At 56.5% G+C, this 19,674-nt stretch overlaps 6 protein-coding genes across 6 annotated transcripts; 3 read left to right on the forward strand and 3 right to left on the reverse strand.

Annotated features, from left to right (window-relative positions):
- Positions 1 to 451: 451 nt before the first annotated feature.
- On the forward strand, positions 452 to 2,706 carry EsH8_IV_000727 (uncharacterized protein; the record flags this gene model as incomplete). Its single annotated transcript, XM_083265617.1, has 5 exons — positions 452 to 561; positions 637 to 1,332; positions 1,399 to 1,638; positions 1,701 to 1,978; positions 2,033 to 2,706. 5 exons carry the CDS (start codon positions 452 to 454, stop codon positions 2,704 to 2,706), a joined length of 1,998 nt encoding a protein of 665 aa, XP_083124512.1.
- Positions 2,707 to 4,063: 1,357 nt separating this feature from the next.
- On the forward strand, positions 4,064 to 5,974 carry EsH8_IV_000728 (bifunctional hydroxyethylthiazole kinase/thiamine-phosphate diphosphorylase; the record flags this gene model as incomplete). The annotated part of the gene is made up of 3 exons (XM_083265618.1): positions 4,064 to 4,349; positions 4,511 to 4,646; positions 4,807 to 5,974. The coding sequence occupies 3 exons, from the start codon at positions 4,064 to 4,066 to the stop codon at positions 5,972 to 5,974; spliced, it is 1,590 nt and encodes a 529-aa protein (XP_083124513.1).
- A 183-nt stretch (positions 5,975 to 6,157) lies between these two features.
- On the reverse strand, positions 6,158 to 6,974 carry EsH8_IV_000729 (uncharacterized protein; the record flags this gene model as incomplete). Its single annotated transcript, XM_083265619.1, has 2 exons — positions 6,158 to 6,728; positions 6,820 to 6,974. 2 exons carry the CDS (start codon positions 6,972 to 6,974, stop codon positions 6,158 to 6,160), a joined length of 726 nt encoding a protein of 241 aa, XP_083124514.1.
- A 652-nt stretch (positions 6,975 to 7,626) lies between these two features.
- Positions 7,627 to 9,551, reverse strand: EsH8_IV_000730 (uncharacterized protein; the record flags this gene model as incomplete). The annotated part of the gene is made up of 2 exons (XM_083265620.1): positions 7,627 to 9,299; positions 9,356 to 9,551. The coding sequence occupies 2 exons, from the start codon at positions 9,549 to 9,551 to the stop codon at positions 7,627 to 7,629; spliced, it is 1,869 nt and encodes a 622-aa protein (XP_083124515.1).
- Positions 9,552 to 11,704: 2,153 nt separating this feature from the next.
- EsH8_IV_000731 (SGNH hydrolase-type esterase domain-containing protein) lies at positions 11,705 to 12,668 on the reverse strand (the record flags this gene model as incomplete). Its single annotated transcript, XM_083265621.1, has 4 exons — positions 11,705 to 12,262; positions 12,315 to 12,439; positions 12,495 to 12,591; positions 12,663 to 12,668. The coding sequence occupies 4 exons, from the start codon at positions 12,666 to 12,668 to the stop codon at positions 11,705 to 11,707; spliced, it is 786 nt and encodes a 261-aa protein (XP_083124516.1).
- Positions 12,669 to 13,552: 884 nt separating this feature from the next.
- Positions 13,553 to 19,059, forward strand: EsH8_IV_000732 (snoRNA-binding rRNA-processing protein UTP10; the record flags this gene model as incomplete). The annotated part of the gene is made up of 3 exons (XM_083265622.1): positions 13,553 to 13,929; positions 13,980 to 18,105; positions 18,157 to 19,059. The coding sequence occupies 3 exons, from the start codon at positions 13,553 to 13,555 to the stop codon at positions 19,057 to 19,059; spliced, it is 5,406 nt and encodes a 1,801-aa protein (XP_083124517.1).
- Between the last annotated feature and the right edge of the window lie 615 nt (positions 19,060 to 19,674).

The raw sequence follows: 19,674 nt of genomic DNA on the forward strand, positions 1-19,674 counted from the left end.
CCATGCACGTGCTCTACATCGCAAAGTTATGCGAATGCGATGTCCGGCTTGGATGGGCGCAGCCCACCATAAACCCGGCGTGACGGGTCTCCGCGGTGCCCGTCAACTGGTCCCTGTGGCCGCCATACTGCCCTACCTCCTACAAACGAGCCACACAGAGGCGAGTGTCTGTGTTGCTTAGTCAGCACTCCGACGGAGACGGACGCAGTGAGTTGCTCCGTCTCCGTTCGACAAAAGCCACCTCGACCCATGCTATTGGTTGGGAGATCCACCATGACTTACACGATTCCAGGAGAGCCGTCATGAAGCCACAACCTAAATGAAGGATTACGACGCGGATCTGTCTTTGGTAAAGCAGCGCGTTTCGTGTTCTTATTTAGCCACTTCTGTTCCGACCCATCGCCTTTCCATAACTCGTCCCGTTCTTATTGCCTCTCATGGATTTGTAAAGATGCAAATGGACGTTGATCACAAGACCAAGGGGCCACGGGCCTGTATCACCTGCGCAAAGGCGAAGGCGAGATGCATCCCGGGGCCGAAAGGCAGCGACAAGTGTGAGCGGTAGGTCGCTCCATGTCCCCGTAAACTCTTTTTTTATTTTATTCTCCGAGACGGGATACTAATGACCATTTCCAGATGCCACCGGCTCCGGAAGCCCTGCGGCTCGCAGACCCCTGCGAAACCGAGAGCGAAGAAGGACCCAAGGCCCACCAAGGTCTCGGAGCTTGAGAAGAGACTGGATGAGTTGACGACACAGCTCGGTGCCACACAAGGCAACACCTCCCCTGGGGTCGTCCCCGGCAGCGGCAGCGGCAGCGGCAGAGGCGGCTCCCCGCTTCCCTTCTCCGGCAAGATAAGCAAGCCGACGTCTTCCAGGGTCAGGATCCCGATTAGCTGCGACCACCTCTTCCCGCCGGCAGAGGTGCTGACCGGCGAGGGCGCTTCAGACACCTCGCCTGCTCCCAGCTCATCAACAATCGATGATCACCATACCGCCAGCAGCAGTGGCCAAAGTCAACCTGATGTGGGCCGGGTGCCTGTTGAGTCGCCGTGGCCGCTGAACAACGAGCAGAGTATTATGCTGCAGAATTTCATAGATGATATGCAGCCGTTGTACCCCTTTGTCGTCGTGCCTTCTCATATGGATCCCACGCAGCTTGCCGCGGAGAGACCATATTTGTGGAAGGGCATCATGATGACCGCCTGCCACCTAGACGCTACGAGGCAGGTGACCTTAGGCAATGAGTTGCTGCAGGACATTATCCAGGCGGCCTTCACCAAACCAAAGAGAAGCCTGGATGTGCTTCAGGGTCTTCAACTCTTGATTACATGGTAAGGAGTGAAACCGGTCAAACCGGAATCTCGGTTCTTGATGGCTGACGTTGAGTGCACCTGCAGGTATCACTATAACATCAGCAGTTTTCAACTCACCAACCTTCTCTTCCTCGCGAGATCAATGTGCGTCAGTCTAGGCTTCAAGGATAGTCCCATTAAGATTAGAGAGAGGGGAAAAGGGATCTGCGTCAACCTGCAAGACCGCGAGGTCGAGTCGAAGACGAAGGAGCAGACGAAGGAGCAGACATCATCTCGGCTAGAGCTGATGAGGGCATTTGCCGGCTGCTATTACCTCAACACGCTGTGAGTAGCTTTGTTACCTGGCGGTCTGACATATCATAACATGACTGACATTTTTGGGTAAGTGTATTCACAACAAACAAGCGGCCGGACGCTTTTATGAACGCCACGTACCTCGAGTGCTGCTGCAGACAGATCGAGGAGGCCGCAGAGTACCCCAGCGACGAGCTTCTAGTGCAGCTGTTCAAGATCCAGCAGCTCGCGCAGACTATTTCTCTCACACTGGGAGCGGAGAGTACGAGCTTCCAATCGTTGCAGCTACCCCTGACCATGGTGGTCCAGTCTTTCCAGCAGCAAATTGACATCTTCAAATCATCTCTACCAGAGCACCTCAAGGATAATGGTAAGACCAGAACGCCATCGACTCTTTGAACACTTGCTAAAAAATGCACTCTAGCTGGCCTTCTTACTCACGTTAGCATCGCCGAGGTTCTGCTCTATGAGATAGGCATCCCGGAGAACCAGGGCCCCGCGTCCTTTATCTCCTTGACCGAACGCCTTCAGCTGCTCTGGGCCTGCTGCGGCGCTGCAAAGACCTTCCTCGACGCTCGCTTCCCGCGACAAAACAGAAGCTTCCAACCCCGCTTCACGTGCCTAAGCGCCTCCGATTTCCTCTACGTCTTCATCGTGTCCCTGAGGCTCATGACGATCGAGGTTCCGGGCTGGGACCTGTCGCTGATCCATAAGCACCTCGACCTCGCGGGCTTCGTCGGGAGCCAGGTTGCGCACCTGGAGGTTTTCGTGGCGCGGAGGAACAGTTCGTTCAGCACGGCGCCTGCAGGGGACGCCGCCGGCTTGGCGGATGTTCCCGGCCCCAAGGTTGTCGACCCCTTTTTGCGGCTCACGGAGATGCTTGCGTATTTCAGGGAGCTTGTGAAGGGGGAGCTGAGCGGGCTGAGATCGCAGCCGGTCATCCAGGACCCGATCCAGCTGCCAGCAAACATGTCCGATGGCACGCAGGCCATGATCCGGGACCTGGACGCGACGTTCTGGGGCGGCATGCTTGGCGACGAATCCGAGAATTGGGCCGCCGGTTCCATGTTTCCCGTCATGGACTGGACCGTCACTTGAGGCGGGTTACAGTAAGCTTACGGGGATGTTTTCTCGAAGGCATCGTCGTCGGTGAACCACGGCGCTGACGAATGCTGGAAGAAGCGGGCACGACGGAACAAACGCTGGCGCACGAAACCGTCTCTTTCCCCGTATCATGCGCGGACTCCCGCAGATAACCGTCTCTGAGAAGACATATTCTGACGAGGAAAAACTGAACGATCTGTACCACCACCTAGAAACGAAAGCACATGTAATACGAATGTAACGACTTCATGACACACATCTGGAAGGGGGTGATCCCTCTTCCGAGAGCAATAACCCATCTCAGTTCTGGGAAATCTTCAGCCCGCGCTAAAGAAGGATTATTGGGGGCACCACTATGCGATTTAATTGGGTATCGGGTTATTTTAGGGAGTTAAATCGAGGGCAGTCACAGCAGCTGCACGAATGCCGGAGGGTGGGGGTGGGCGAGTGCTGTGTCGACAGTCGCAACGACTTGGAGATTGAAAACCTCGCTCTTCACGAATTACCGCTCGATGAGAAGAGTAGAGCATGGCTGGGTGTGTGATGCCTTGCTAGATGCGGCCCGAAGCAGATCGGCAGCAGCCGGGGCCGGGCGCAAAGCCTGGGCGCGGATTTTCGGCAACGGTTCCGGATTTCGGCCGGGCGCAGAGGGATGAGACTGAATCTTGGCCGGCTGGCAAATATTTGCATCTGGGAAACCCAAACATTAATTTAATTGAGAACCACTTCACACCATCGCTGGCTCATGGCCGTTGCCAATGCAGAACCGTACAAGTAATCGAAAGGAAAGCGAATATGGGCTCATCGCGGAATACAATAGCGCGTGATAAACTGAAATAAAGGGTAAGATGTGTATATGCACGCAGCTTCTCTCAACCATTTTCTCTCCTTCCCATATCTCTATTCCCCTGCCTTTTTGTACCACGTCCTTCGCTTTTCGCCTCTGAAACAGAAAATAAGCATGCTCCTGCGAATGTCACAATCGGGCACGGGGAGAAGGCACGGGGAGAAACCGTCTCCACGCCGAGCCGGCCAGTCCTGCACGGAAAGAAAGCTAAATAGCTGATGTCATCACTCCTTGGCCGCGCCATCGGCGGGGAAAAAGGCCGTCCTCGGCCGCGGATATCCGCATTTACACGAGAAAAACACGGCGCCGGTCTTTAGAGCCTCATCCCGCAGCAAACATCAAATCTACCGGCATATTAGTCACTCATTTCCCGAAGCATCGCCCTCAAGGTTTACAACCGTCCGCGTCTTGGTTTACCACTCACTCCAAAATCTGTATATATACATTTTCCTACAAAAGAAGGAAACCTCGATAGTCTAGATCCACGTGAGTCACGCCGCGACAATGTCGAAGCCGCAGGTGGACTACTCCCTCTACCTCGTCACCGACTCCACCCCCGCCATCCTCGGCGACCGCGACCTCTCCTCCGTCGTTGCGGCTGCCGTCAAGGGCGGCGTCACCATTGTGCAGTACCGCGACAAGACGAGCGACACGGGCGACCTCGTCGCGAACGCGCGCAAGCTGCACGCCGTCACCCGCGCCCACGGCGTGCCGTTGCTCATCAACGACCGGGTCGACGTCGCCCTGGCGGTGGGGTGCGAGGGCGTGCACATCGGACAGGATGATATGGGTGAGCTCGAGCAACCTCCCCTCCCCCCTCTTCATTTTGCTCTCACTTTCATTTCGTCATATAATATATTGCGCGGGTTTCATTTTCATCTTTTCGCTGGCGTCTCCTCGTCTTAATAATCGACTTCTTAATACGGCCACAAAGACTGATTTCAGGACCAGAATTGGCCGCCGCGCGAAGGATCCTCGGACCCGACGCCATCATCGGCGTCACGGCGAGCACCGCCGACGAAGCCCTCAAAGCGTGCGAGGGCGGCGCAGACTACCTAGGTATCGGCACCGTCTTTGCCACCTCGACGTGAGTTGTCTGCCCCCCTTTCCCTTTCTTCTCAAAACCCACACCCGCCCCATCCATCCCCATCGGCCAACTGTAAAGAAAAGAAAACCGGAATCCCATCTACCTTTTGACAAAAGCTCCCCTTGCTCACCTCGGCCCCTCTCCTCTTCCACAACAACAGGAAAGAAAACACAAAACACATCATCGGCACCTCGGGCCTCCGCTCGATCCTCTCAGAGATCGCCGCCGCTGGCCACTTCCCCCGCGTGAAGACCGTCTGCATCGGCGGCATCAAGCCCGCAAACATCCAGCGCGTGCTCTACCAGTCCGCCTCGGGCCCCTCGGGCCCGGCCCTCGACGGCGTCGCGGTCGTGAGCGCCATCGTCTCCGCCCCGGACCCGGAAGCCGAGTCCCGCCGCCTGCTGGAGCTCGTCAGGTCCAGCCCTTCGTACCGGCAAGTGGCCGTCTCCTCCGGCAATGGCCCCGCAAAGGACGTGAACCGCCTCCTCGAGCTGGTGCCCGCCGTCGTGAAGGCCGTGGCCGAGGCCTCGCCCCTGTCGCACAACATGACCAACCTCGTCGTCCAGAACTTCGCCGCCAACGTCGCCCTCGCCGTCGGCGCCTCCCCCATCATGGCCAACTACGGCGAGGAGGCCCCGGACCTCGCGCGCCTGGGCGGCAGCCTCGTCGTCAACATGGGCACCGTCACCCCCGAGGGCCTGCAGAACTACCTCAAGGCCCTGTCCGCGTACAACGGCGCGGGCCGCCCCGTCGTCTTCGACCCCGTCGGCGCCGGCGCCACCTCGATCCGCAAGGCCGCCGTCAAGACCATCCTGTCCGGCGGGTACCTGGACCTGATCAAGGGCAACGAGGGGGAGATCGCGACCGTGTACGGGCAGGCCCTCGTGGAGCAGCAGAAGGGCGTCGACTCGTCCTCGACGCTGACCCATGAGCAGAAGGCTCGGCTCGTCAGGGACCTGGCCGCGAGGGAGAGGAACGTGGTGCTCATGACGGGCAAGACGGACTATGTCTCCGACGGCGCGCGGACGTTTGCCGTCGAGAACGGGCACGAGCTACTGGGCCAGGTCACGGGGACGGGCTGCGTGCTCGGCACGACCCTTTCGGCCATGCTGGCTGCGTGGGCCGACGACAAGCTGCTCGCCGTCCTGGCGGGGCTGCTGCACTTTGAGATCGCGGCCGAGTGGGCCGCCGTCAGGCAGGATGTGCAAGGCCCCGGCACCTTCGTGCCGGCGTTCATCGACGAGCTTGCGAGGGTGCGGAGGCTGACGGTTGAGGGGGATTTGAAGTGGCTGTCAGGGGCCAAGGTGAAGGCTGTTGATGTCGAGTGAAGGGAGAGGTTTCGCGGCCCGCTACCTTCTTTGGATTTTGAGATATCGAGAGATGGAGTTCTATTTGTATAGAAAAGAGAGAATCGAAGTCTTGCATGGCGCGCTCGCGCGCGCGTCTCTAACCAAATATCCCAGGGACCCCCCCTTCCCCCTCTCCCCTCTTCGTAGATGCCCCTCAGCTCTTTAAATCTTGGACGCCAAAGCTTGCAAAACCTCCTTGGTATCCTTGCTGGTATCTTTCACCAACCCCACAATGCCCTTGAACTCGGGCAGGGCGGCGTCCCCCATCATCTCGTAAATCACGCTCTCGCTCGTTGTGACCGTGACGCCCTCGTGCCTCAACCGCGCCAGCGCAATTGGCACCTCCTCGCGGTTGCAGCTGCTCACGCCGTCCGCGAGGACGTACACCTTGTGTCCCGCCGCTAGCAAGTCCAGCGCCGTCTGCGTCACGCAGATGTGCGACTCGATGCCGACAATCAGCACCTCGGCGGGGGGTTTCCCGTCGAATTGTCGCGCGATCTCGGGCACCCACATGCTGAACTTTGTCTTGTCGACGAACGGGCGGATGAGGTCTGACTCCCTAAGAAAGGGGGCCAGCTCCGGGACGGTGTCGCCGAGACGCGCGCGGTTCTGCGTGGTTGTGAATACGGGGACCTTGAGGGTTTCGGCGGCACGGAGGAGCTTCGACGTCGTCTTGACCACCTTCTCGAACTCGAAAATGGCGTTGCGGAACTTGTCTTGGAGGTCGCAGACGCTGTCATGATGCCTCGATTAGTAAAACCATTCTTTGATGCATGCCACCCAACATCGTTGTGGGAATTGAGTCGTCGGCAGTATCAACGCACAAGATGACCGGCCTTTGCAGGCGGCGTCGCGGGGCTGCGGTTTCGGACATGGCCGCCGTCGTCAGGAAGCGGGGTCGCAGCGGGAGTTGGTACGGTCGAGGCTCAATCAAATGGATAAAAGGTGATGGGGTCCGAAGGATGCGCCCGATGTGCATGTCCTAAGGGATGATTATTGTGTAGGGAACTACGCCTATTATTGAAATTTAGTGGTTCGAGAAGCTGGGAATCCAGTGAGTTAGCCGTGACGTCTGGTGCAGCGACTTAGCAATGCGGGGGAACGGATCGTGGGGAGAAGCCAAGTGGGGGGGTTATCCCGGCCCCGGCCCTGGCCTCTCCTGAACCCTACCTAAGGAACATAGGGAACTAATACTTAGTTGCTGTGCAGCTGGTTGGACAACAGCTGCATAGCCGGCGTGGATTCCGGTATCTGCACCTTGGCCCACGGGGGTGCGCAGGAGATCCTCTCCGCAGCATTCTGTTTGCGGCGCCACCGCCAAGTACTGCCGATCAAAACGTGGCATTTCGAGGGACACTGGAGACCAAAACGTGAAATCGTGGATTTGTTCTTTTATTTCCGCTATGCGGGCTTTTCTAGCTGTCGTGCCATAACACTATTGCTGGACATGGTACACTGCATAGCTCCCAGCCGGCCCGTCTCGCGCGATACCGAAGCAATTCCGCCTCTGGGTGTAAGAGGGTGGGTCGACTTGTTAAAGCAAAAGAAAAACGAAGATTAATGATCGGGCCATATAGAACCGGGTTTACATCAAGTGCCGCCGGGGCCTTTGCCTCCCTCTTCCGCATGAGTTACTCGGCCGTCGCTGTGGGCTTCACTTTGCCGGCCGGATTCATCCACGAGAAAGCCGAAGCTCCTCCGATCGGGTTCGCCGACCGCAACGGCGGACCGGCATTCTTTGACTCCCGTTGAACCTTGGGCTCCGCGCTGCCGCTGACCGTCCTCTTTGGCTCCCAGCGAACCGTTGCCGGGGGGGTGCTCTCTGCCGCTACGCTGGCCTGGCTCTTTCGTCGGTGCTCTCCGCTGGTCCTAAGGGTTGCAGGCGGCTCGTAAGAAGCTCCAGTTCGGGCAGATGATGACGAGCCCGATTTCAGGGGCTTCAACACCTTCATGTTCCGACCTCCGCGCCCAGCAGGCTGATAGCCGCTCAATGAACCGTTGGCGTCCCTTTGCCCATTCTCCGCGCCGTTTGCCGAGGTGCCCTGGCGCCAAGAGCCCCAAATGCCGCCGGTAGACTCGCGTCGGTTGTTCTCTACGCTGGCCGAGCTGTTCTGCATAGCCGAAACCTCTCGCGCCCCGGACTCAGATCCGCTGGTGGTGTCCTTGCCTGGCCGCTCACTCTCCCCGCCACTTTCAGACAGGTTGCTTGCTCCAATCGACTTGTTGAGTACAGAGTGATGTTCCATAGGGGAGAAGGGACCTTGCGACTCGGCATCGTCAGGCTGCATGCTGGACACACTGTTCTCCAAACCGTCATGCGTAGTTGAAGCTCGAGATCGCGGCTCTCCTGACACGAATGGTGCGGCATTGGCATTGAGCCGAGGCTTATCTGGGATGGTATTTGTTGTGCTGATGTGCTTGAAGATACCTTCGTCTTCTGGGCGTACGAAAGGGACGGACAGCTTTTCACGCTCGCTGCCGTACAAGCACATACGGTTCTGAGACAGGAGAATGTCGGCCTGGTGAGCTCTTAGGACGTCACTACCAATGAAAATCTGGATGCCCTTCTTCGGTTCTGCGCCTTCGGCCTGGTCCATGCCTGATACCTCGAAGACTGTCAGAATGCTGGGAATCTGGGGGACCGGGCTCGATGACCGGCTGCTTCTTTCGGAAACGGTGGCTTCGACTAGGTACACTGGGAGTCGGATCTTGAAGGTTCCATCCACATCACGCTGAACCTCGTCCAAGAGGTCAAGGTCCATAATGACGGAGTAGTCCAGCACAGACCTTTGAGAGCCCGTACATAAGTCGGCGTACAGTATCGTGTTATGGGCAAAGTTCGTGGTGAGCCAGCATCGAACAATAGTCGGGACGGATCCTAGGACGAACAGGCCTGGGGGCGGCTCCGGCATGTCCAGGGGGGAGTCGTCCTCGTGGCTGCTGACCACGAAGTTGGTGTCCAAGCCTAAGCTACTGGCTCGGCCAGATGCCACAGAGTGAAAAGAGTGAACGGAATGGCCAGCCGAGCTATGTCGCCCGTCCGATTTGTGGGATAGTGATCGCTCCATCATCAGTCCGCTGCTTGGACGAGGAGGCCCAAACTCGCCAGAGTGGCGATTGCTTTGACTAGCCCAGTCTGCTCCTCGTAACGCACTCTCGTCGAATCGAACGCTGTTGGCCCGCGAGGCTGCACCTCGACGAGCAGGCTCTTCCTCGGTCGGACCAAGATGGAGAGAACTTAGCAAATGCTGGCCTTGCTCGTCGAAATCGTCAAACATGTCGTTGGGAGATATATGGGTCGGCCCTGGTAGATGCGATGTCAACAATTTGTTGCTGTACATATACACGAGTTAAACTTACCTTGCTGGGGAGTTCCGGCTAGCACGCCAGGAAAGGGGTGCTGTTGCCACACCGACTTGAGGCTGGCATCTTGTTCCTGACGCTTTTCGAGTCTTGCTAGTCTCTCGCCCTGATTGCTCTGAACCAGTTGGATTTGCTTCAAATCCATCTGGATATTGAAGAGGTCGTCTCGGGTGATTGGGAACCGATGATCCATGCCCGGAAGTGGTCCCGATGAGCTGATTATGGTATCTCGGATCGAAGGGAATTCAAAGGATGCACGGATATGTGTCGACGTGAGAGAAGAGCGAAAGACGATAGCAAGCGAGCGTATTGGGATCAGAAAGGTGTTCGAACGGAAGCGCCAATGCGGATATCGACACAGCAGGGAGAGGTGATGCTCGTCCGGTTAGGGCAATACGCCCATATGTCGGTTGTGTCGAGTGCAGGCGCGTTCGAATGACGGGTCGAGGAAGACTATGGATGGACTCTTCCGACCTCGATCCCTACGATATCAGTTCACGAGGTCCTCCTCCCCCGCCACATCGCACGGTGAGACCGAATAGGTCGTCAACGGCGGTAGCAGCAGGCACAGGTTTGAACTCTTGTCGTTTGGTGATGACGTTTCCCCCGCGATCCAGTCGATCGAAGCGACTGCGGCAGCTAAAGAGTGACGACGGCGCTATGCTGGGTTTGCACGAGGGTCAATGGAGGCGGCTTTGCCCCGAGGAGACGTTGCTTGAGATGGTTGTGGATAATGTCAGGTTTTCGACGCCGGGGTGCAGTCAAATTCCGGGCTTATTGACAACTCGGTATGGATGAAGATGGTGTGGAAATGAGACGAGGACGCGAGATATGCTTCGTTTGGTCGTGGAACAGTGTGATGTCGTCACGGGGAGGCGCTAGAGAGGAGCGAAAGTAGTAGGGGTCAAGGCTGGCGGAGGGCTCGCGGGAAGATTCGATCGAACAGGATATAGCGGACGTGGCGTCTGAAGCGTGGTAGTCGAAGGCAGGAAATGGACTGTTCAAAGCTAGACTGTCGAACGTTTGGCTGTGAGAGGTGATGAGGGGAGGACGTCGGGGAAGATGGGCAGGCAAACAAAGTCCTGAGGTCAGTTGGACTGGCACATTGAATTAAGGCAGGCAGGGAAGAGGACAAGGCCGAGGAGGACAGGCTTGAAGGTGGTGAGGTGAACGGGCAGCAACGGGAGTGGATGGACAGGCCAGTGAGAGGCGCGGTCCCAAGTGTTCGGCGTACCTCGTGAAGGTAGTTCGGAGGTATCTGGCCCTTGCTAGTGCAGACGATTTGCACAGTTCCGGTTCGCCAAGCTGGCTGCCGTTACCCTCCTGCACAGCGTAAGAGGTACATGAACGCGGAGAACAGGAGGCCCGGTACTTCGCACGCTGATCCAATGCGCTAGACCCGGACTTCAGCGGTACCTGAGAAGTACTTCGGCGGGGCAGCCTAATAACTCGCCAGGGCAGTGCGTGCAAGGAAGGCCAAGTCGTGGCCCTCCCACTAACTGGAACCGCAGCGGAGCCACCTCACCAGTTGCTTGTCGCGCTGTCGTAGTGTGACGCGGTAGGAGGGGCTGATTGGGGGAGTTCAATTCCAGCGCCAGGGACGTGCTGAAGACTCCGGGCGCCATTCCATACGGGCGCAGGCTTGCTGCTGTCTCCTGCAAGCTGCAACTCACCGAAAAGTGACTTCCTCAGGGTTCTTTACCTCATTGATATTCCGCCTCGTGCAGACAGCCAAACTTTAAACCTTCCGAGAGGCCTGTTAAAGAAACAGCTAAATGTTACCTAGAGTCGGCGGACTAAAGTCATCAACTCGGCATCACCACCCCTGTCATACCTCGCCTTGTCCTGGCATGCCTCGTTGGTTTGCCTTGACAAGGTAACCTCACCGAGGCTGACAAAGCGCATCCAGAACAATTCAGCAGGACTCGAGGGGAGCAACTGGCAAGGCATGGAAGGAATTGTACAACGTTGTGGGGGATTTTGGTTTAGTATCTTGCAAAAGTCCAAGTTCAAAGTGAACGGGCTGGGTACGGGAGTAATTGTCAACGTCTCAGAGATAGACACAGTGAACAATGAACAACTATCCTTGGCCATGGGTGACCATCCAGGCGCATCCACCAGCGTACCGCGGAATCCGGTGCTCCAGCACATGTACTTGCACATTGACTATTCTTGGAGATCCAAAGGACTATGTTTCTTGCCGTGGCTCAGTACGGAGTGAGCTACGTGCGGGTTCACACACACGAGTTTTCAAATACGGCTTAATTTGAAATGCCTCTCGCAGGGCGGATGGGGTCCCGCATGGGCCTCGTATTGGCTTCCCCTTCATGTGAAAGTACTGCCGTGCTACGCCGGAGGGTTAAGGTCCTGCCAAGCCGGGAAAACATATCCAGTGCGATCGTCTTCAGGCAAACCCGCCCATTCCTGTCCGATAGAAGGCAGAACAGTCTTATAAAAGACTCTGTACGCCTCTCCGCTCATGTGAAGGCCGTCCGGCAGGAGGTCTGCCAGCCCGCCTTGCTCACCGAGCTCCGGCGTGCCAAGCAAGGGACCTCCGGCCTTAAAGCCGGGCGTCTTGGAGACGGCATGATCCATCAGCGCCTGCCAAAGATCAACCAACGTCACGCCGGGCACCTCGGCGGCGACGTCCCGGGCCACTTGGGTGTATTCAGCGCTGATCTTGGAGGTTCTCGTCGGCTTCGGATGGCCCCATTCCAGGTCGAGCTTGGTGATGCGGATCTCGTCAATCGGCGGCGGCGTGACGAGGAGAATCTTGGGCTTGTGAGCCGTGACATTGGGATGCGTAACGATTTTAATCAAGTTTTCCTTATACTCGTCCAACGGCACATGCTGTGTCGTAGTGTGCATGGGCTGCACAGCATCGTTCGCACCCAGAAGCACCAGCTAACGAGGTCTCGTTAGCAGTTGAAGAACTCAATGAGTCGAAGGTGCTCACAAGGTACTTCAGTTGCGGTCCTGAATCTGAGGGCGGAGTGATAATCTCGGGTAGATATTTGATAGCATTCGCTGTGTTCCAGCCCGAGAAGCCACGGTTTACCACGTCGTACCGACGCATGACATCTACGAAGCGGTCTGTAAGCCCAAGAACACGAGATTCAAGCACGACTTGGCTCACGGCACTGGAGCTCTGCCTGGAAGGAAAAGCCTTCGGAAACCAAGGCGGAGCCCTGGAAAAGAGAGTCCCCGAAGAGCACAATCTGAGGATAGGGTTTCTGCACACGGTTGCAGTAAGCATTAGCCTATTCGCCTCATCGTATCGTATGGGGTCTCAGCCAATACTCACAGCCATGGCTGGGCACTAAGTCGACGTTGAATCTCACGACAGTTGGATGCAATAAAGGCTCAGGTGGTCGTCTGAGTGTTGAGTATGCAATCCGATACTTTGTCTAGACCGCGGGTGGTTGATTGTAAACCAGACGAAGTGCACACTCAATTTCTTGGTGTTGTGTGGCTCGGTCTTATATCTCCCTCGACGAGTTTCTGCAGGGAGCCCGAAAGACCCCTAAGAACTTACAACCACTTCGGAGCCACTTGCACGGCAGGGCAACCCGCATAGCCGAAAGCACGATATGGTCAGGCTGGATGCTTACCTGCGGTCTGCGGTTATCGGCCTATCAATTGCGCGAAATGGCCGCACCAGTCGCACCGAGTTTGGAGAAAGCAATTCAGGTCCCACTCATGAGACTAACAGGATAGCGGCGGCAGCAGAGAAAGCTCCCTCGGCCGGCTGTTCCACGGTCAGGTGCGTCTGTCTGCCCGCAAGCGAAATAGACTCGTAGAGTGCGCCTTCGGGACCCTGTAGAATGTAAAAGCCATATTAGATTCAGCAGGTATATCACGCGTCGCTTATGATTGCACCGACGGGCACTTTTAGCGCGATGTAGACGCCTCTTGACGTCGCTTGAGAAGCACTCTCGAAAAGGGCCTCTGTCTGGCGCAATTACAGTGGAAGAAAGAGGGCCTAGTGGGGGTCCGACGTCACCCCCATATTCTCTTATCGTAGGCGGTGATTCGCTCACTGTCTTATCAACCATAGAAACCCCGGCGGAACTAATACCCGACAAAAAAAAATCGAGAACCTCCAGGCAAAGGGTCTAGAAAAAATCCCAGTCTCGTAGGTATCCCCGCCATTGAGCATTGAATCACTGCGGAATGCCGCAACTTCTTTAAAAAATGGCATCCTCTCTTGCTGCGCAGTTAGCGCAGATTGCCACTAACTCGAAGGCCTCCTTGGATGTCAAGGCGCAAAAGGCTGCCCACTCCAAGTCCCTGATCTTCGAGCCGAGAGTTGCCGCGACCCAGAGCTACCAGACTCTGTACAAGATATGTTCAGAGGGCTTTGAGGAACTTTGCGAACTCGATGGCCGGTTCAAGCCTTTCTCCCTGACGCTCTTCAGCGAGCAGAGCATGGGCGAAGACCGTACCCAGATGAGCGCTGCTGAGAATGCCGAGCTGGACAACAAAGTCGAGTCCTTCCTGCGTCTTGTGGGTAGCCGACTGAGGCTTATGCCTTCGATCAGAGCCCTCGAGTGGCTGGTACGAAGATTTCGGTATGTCGCCTCTATTGCACACTCTGTTTCTGCGTCTAATTCTGCGACAGCATCCACGAGTACAACACCACATCTCTCATCACCACCTTCCTCCCCTACCACTCGATCCCCTCCTTCGTTACTTTGCTCTCGATTTTGCCGTCTAAGATCCCACACGAGTACCGGTTCTTGAGCCCCTACATCAAGTCTTTGACCTCGCCCCCGCGATCCGTCTTGGTCCACGAAGCGATTCATCAAAATGCCTTCCTCCAAACCCTGTCCGAATACACACTGGCTGCATGCAGAAATCAGCAGCAATACCCGACATTGGTGTCTTTCTGGGGTGGTATCATGACGGAAGCCGTGAACGGATTGCTCGAGAACATGCGATCGGGTCGACAGGCCATTCAGCAGGACAACAACGAGAGCTTCCTGCACCGCGTGGGCCCCACTCTTGCCGAAGCATTGTCGATGAAGAAGGTCCCCAACATGCAGATTGCCGCCTATATGGCCGTTACCATCGTTGCGGCGAAGGGTAGCTTCGACGATGCGACTCTGTCTGCTTTCATGGAGCAGATTGTCCATGGCTGGACCAGCGAAACCGTGCGGCCCGGACTTGTTTGCTTGTGCATTCTGGCGCAATACCGATCAGCCAAGCAGCTTTCAGGAAAGGTCACCAAGGCCCTGCTAAAGGTGCAGAACCTGGGCGAGATCCTAGTCGAGCTGGGACAGGAAAGAAGAGTCGACAAGCTCACCAACGGACTGTGCATTGCCTTTATCGAACGAGTGTGCAAGAAGGGCGACGCTAGGGGGCTACCGATTATCCGGGTCATTCTAATGAGCAAGATCCTGAAGGAAAAGCAGATTGCTGTCATCTTCAAGTCCCTGGTCTTGGCAGCTCACAGACTCGACGACGAAGTCGATAAGGACGGCGAAATCCGTAAGGAGCTTGGCTCGACGTTGATCGATCTCTCGCGCTTCTCTGGGGAGACTAGTGAAATCATCCGGACGGTCCTTGAGGAGGTTGACTTTGACGTCGAGGAACTGGAAATGAAGCTTGACGTCTCGATCCGCCAGCGTAAAGCTCTTCCAGAGGCCAAGGAGGGCGATGAGATGGACGCGTCCAACCCTTCTGCTCCCTCCAAAGAAGACCTGCGGGAGACCATCCAGGAGCTCTCGAGCCAGCAACGTACCCTGCCCTCGTGCCTTTCCACTGGAACTGGCGAGGTCTACGACGAATTCAGCCGGCTCTTCCTCCGGGTTGTCTCTCAGCAATCCGAGGATCCAACACTTCTTGCTGATTTCGACCAGCTGCCATCTCTGAGTCGGCAAACGGCAGTCAGCGATCACACCTACATCACTTTCTTTGTTCGCATTTGGTCGGGCCCGTACCCGACTCTCGCGCGTGCTGCCGCCGTCGATGCTGTCAGAAAGCGTTTGAGCGACGGTGATGGTAACGACCTTGACTTCCAGGCTCTCATCCCCTACTGTCTCGTGGCTCTCATCGATTCCTCCAAGAAAGTACGTCGGGCTGCGGCAGAGCTCCTGATACAGATCGGCCACTTTTTCCCTCCCGAGTCAAAGGCAGCGAAGAAGTCCGTCTGGGGCGGCAAGAAACTTTACGATGACAACGCCAAGTTGCATTGGTTGGAGGCCGATGCAATCGCTCGTCTTCTTCACGGCGTCGTTCTTCCGGCCCTGGAGGAATGCATCATGCACGAGGACCATATTCGCGCAGTGCTGCATTCAACGCTCGACAGCAGCGCGAAGAACGAAGAAAGCGACGGAAAGAAGGCACTCGGCCAATCAGGCAGAACGTCGGTTCTCTCATTCCTTGCCAGCCATGTTGTTGCAACACCGCTCCTCCGGGTTAAATCCAATCTTCTCTCAATACTCAACCGGATTAGAGGCGTTTCGTCTACCTCCAGAACCAAGGTGCTGCTGCCGGCATTCCGATGGTGGGCGGCCCTGTCTGCAGATGAGACGAACCGTCTTTCCGAGGCTGAGGAGGTGGACCAGTCACTGCTTCACACCAGGTTCGCCGAGATCGTCGTACCGAATGACAGCGAAGGCTTGGATTGCCTTCTCTCAATCATCAAGACCCCTGCTTCAGCGAAGCGTCCTGAGTTGGTCAGGTCAATCTCAGCACGCATTCGTGCCATCTGGAGTTCGATGAAAGCCGATACCAAGTTTGAAGTTGCTCAGACAATGCTGGAGCTCTCTCAGGCACGGCAGGCATCCCAGGACGAGGAGGATATCATCGCCGATGAGGCCGCCGATTTCCTGAGGAACGTCGAGCTTACCACGGAGATCCTGGCTTACTTCCTCGAGTCTATTCAAACTGGCACGAAGCTTATTACTGAGCCTCCACCCAACAAGCGACGCAGGACAAGTTCATCTGAGGCGAACCGGGGAGTCAGCGCGCAAGCCAGCGCTGAACTCAGTGCGACGCTGAGATCAGTCACTTTCGTGCTCCAGCTTGTGGATGGTTCCAACCCCGCAGCCCACCCGGAGCTCTTGGACAGCCTCTTCGGCACCCTCTCTGAGCTTCAGCATTTCCGAACTGTCATCGGTTCTGAGCTGGGCTACCTGCAGAACTTGGTGCTCACAAGCCTGATTGCGATGGTTCCCGCCTACAGAGACAACAAGAACCTGAAGATCGACAGCTCAGGAGGCCATGGTGACCTGCTTGTTAACTGCATCCAGAAGTCCTCAAGCCCTATCGTGCAAAACTCGGCCCTGCTTCTTATTGCCAGCCTTGCCACCGCTGCTCCTGATCTTGTGCTTCATAGCGTGATGCCTATTTTCACTTTCATGGGCGCCTCCGTCCTCCGCCAAAACGACGATTACTCGGCCCACGTGGTCAACCAGACCATCAAGGAAGTCGTCCCGCCTCTGATGAAGTCTCTCAAGAAGGGCAAGCGGAACCCCGTTGCCGGCGCCACTGAGTTGTTGGCAAGCTTCGTCACCGCGTACGAACACATCCCGTCGCATCGCAAGCAGGGCTTGTTCGTCGCTCTTGTCAATACTCTCGGCCCTGATGAGTTCCTGTACGCCCTGTTGGCCATGCTCGTCGACAGATACGGCCCCAACGACAACTTGATGGCGTTTGCCTCCGAGCTTCTCGCCGTCTACAGCGCCGAGGTGCAGCTCCAGACCCTGGCCAAACTTCTCGACTTGATCAGTGACATTTTCAAGCCGAAGCCAAACCTGTCGGCATCCTTGCTCGGAGTTGGCGAGGACTTGGCGGAAAAGAAACCCGAGACTATCGCCTTGCAGCAGTTGACGGTTTTCCCGGCTCTCATCTCCAGCAGAAAGCTGCGAAAGGAGATCAGCATCCTCACCGAGAGGGACGACATGGATTCTTCCAAGATCCGGGATTTGTACGCTATTCTTCTCAGGGACGTCCTGGCCCTCGCCGAGACCGTCAAGCAGCAGAAGGCATTGCATGAGTGCTGCGGTAACGCCCTGGCCAACCTTCTCAACCTTTTGTCCATCGGCGAGTTCATCAAGTCTGTCGAGAATCTTTTGGACCGCACAGAGATCGACCTGCGCCGCAAGGTACTCCGAGCGCTGGAGGTTCGCGTGGACCAGGAGGGTGTTGCAGATGTCACCTCCAGGACAGCCCTCCTCGCTTTCCTGCCGCAACTCACGGCCGCCATTCGTGATACGGACGATATCAAATACAAGCACACTGCAGTTGCGTGCATTGACAAGATCGCGGAGAAGTATGGCAAGAAGGACGTTGAGGCCGTGGCGGGTGCCGCTGCGACCATCGCCGGAGCCCACTGCCTTGGCCAGCCCGACCTCCGCCTCCGCGTCATGGCGCTGCTTTGCCTTGCCTCTCTTGTGGATGTCCTCCAGGATGGTATCCTGCCTATTCTTTCTATTGCAGTCCCTCAAGCGATTCTCTACATTGAGCAGAGCGTCAAGGAGGACAAATCAGCAACCGAGTTGCACAACGCCGGATATGCGTTCATCACCGCCCTGGCGCAGCACCTGCCTTACATGATTTCTGGCAAGTACCTGGAGAGCATCCTGCTCGCGTCCAACAAGTCGGCCGAAGCCGGTCTGGACGACGAGGCGAATGATGAGCGCCTCAACTGTCTCAGATTCCTCGCTAGAAAGGTCGACGCCAAGACCATGCTCTCCAGCCTGGAGAAGAACTGGATTCCCGCCACGGAAGCTGGCTTCGACGTAAGTTGCTCGTGGAGTATTGAACCTAGGACAAGGCTGACAAACATGCAGGCAACTGATGAGTGGGTTGACATCTTCGGTGTTGTGGTCGAGAGCCATCCCAAATCAGTCGTCACCAAGAGCATCACTACCCTGTCCGCGATTCTCCTGAACTCTCTGGACCTCCGGAGACGTGAGCATGTAAAGGACCAGCTCACAGGCGCGGCGTCACAGCGTGTGGCCACGATCGAGGCCTCGATTAACGATGTCGCCCTGAAGATAATTTACAAGCTGAACGACGCGGCTTTCAGGCCCATTTTCTCTCAGATCATCGAATGGTCTACGCAGCTACCCAAGCAAGATGTCACCGGACGGGCACTGCGACAGTTCAGCGTCTACGGATTCCTGCAGGTCTTCTTTGAGAGCCTGAAGTCGATTGTCACCAACTACGCGACATACGTCGTGGATGACGCCGTCGAGATCATCAAGGCCTGTGATCTCAAGCTTCCCGAGCAAAAGCAGCTTTGGCAGCGCGTGCTGTCAATGCTGGCCAGGTGCTTCGAGCACGACCAGGACGACTTCTGGCAGGCGCCTGCTCACTTCGGCAAGGTTGCGCCAGTCCTGACGGCGCAGTTCCTGCAGGCATCCTCCGTCGACCTGACGGGAGAGCTGATCCCTGCCATTGTGGAGCTGGCGGCCGCAGCTGACTCTCAGGAGCACCAGAAGGAGCTCAACAGCACCATCCTCCGCCACCTGCGGTCCGAGCAGGCGGCGGTGCGTCTCGCGGCAGTCAAGTGTCAACAGGAGCTCACCGCCAAGCTTGGCGAGGAGTGGCTGTCGGCACTGCCCGAGATGCTTCCTTACATCAGCGAGCTCCAGGACGACGATGACGAGGTCGTCGAGCGGGAGACGCACCGGTGGATCGTCAAGATTGAGGGTGTCCTTGGCGAAAGCTTGGACTCTATGTTGCAGTAGAGGTCAATGGAGACGAGGCCTGAGGGATATTGGACGGAGTTTTCGTTTTCTGCACAATCCGTGTAATGGATACAAAAGTGAAATTTCGAAACGTCATTTGAACATCAAAAGCGGGAACGCCATGCCGGGCTGACCGGAGGGAGAAAAGTGGAGAAAAGTGGACGTCAGTTGTCCGTGAGTCCGAAGGGGTGAGTTGGTTGGTTGTATGTGACGCAGAGCTGAGAAGAAGAGCATTGTATGTAATTGAGCATTAAAAAAGTACTACTTCTGTACCAAACCCAAATAATTTCCTTGATTAAGAATATCATTTCCCGTCCTAGAGACAGCAGCGCCACCGACCTTGCCGGAGAGACAGTGGCACGGGCTTTCGGCAGCTCATATAGGCATTTGTTGATGTTGAGAAATAGAAATGTACGTCAACAATGATTTGTCGCCGGTTGCCCCTGTGGCAGCCAAGGCACTAGAGTGCGCAGTGCTCACTTTCAAAGGGGTATTAAAGAGTTCCGCCCAAACGCTTTCAGGTCAATCGCGTTCCGTCCCGACCCGTATTAGTCGCCCTCTTTCAGAAGTTTCCGGCATCGTGACCTTCCTTCCGGACCATTATCGTGCCCACTC

This window comes from Colletotrichum jinshuiense, chromosome 4, assembly GCF_051148585.1.
Source record: "Colletotrichum jinshuiense chromosome 4, complete sequence".
Lineage (NCBI taxonomy): Eukaryota > Fungi > Ascomycota > Sordariomycetes > Glomerellales > Glomerellaceae > Colletotrichum > Colletotrichum jinshuiense.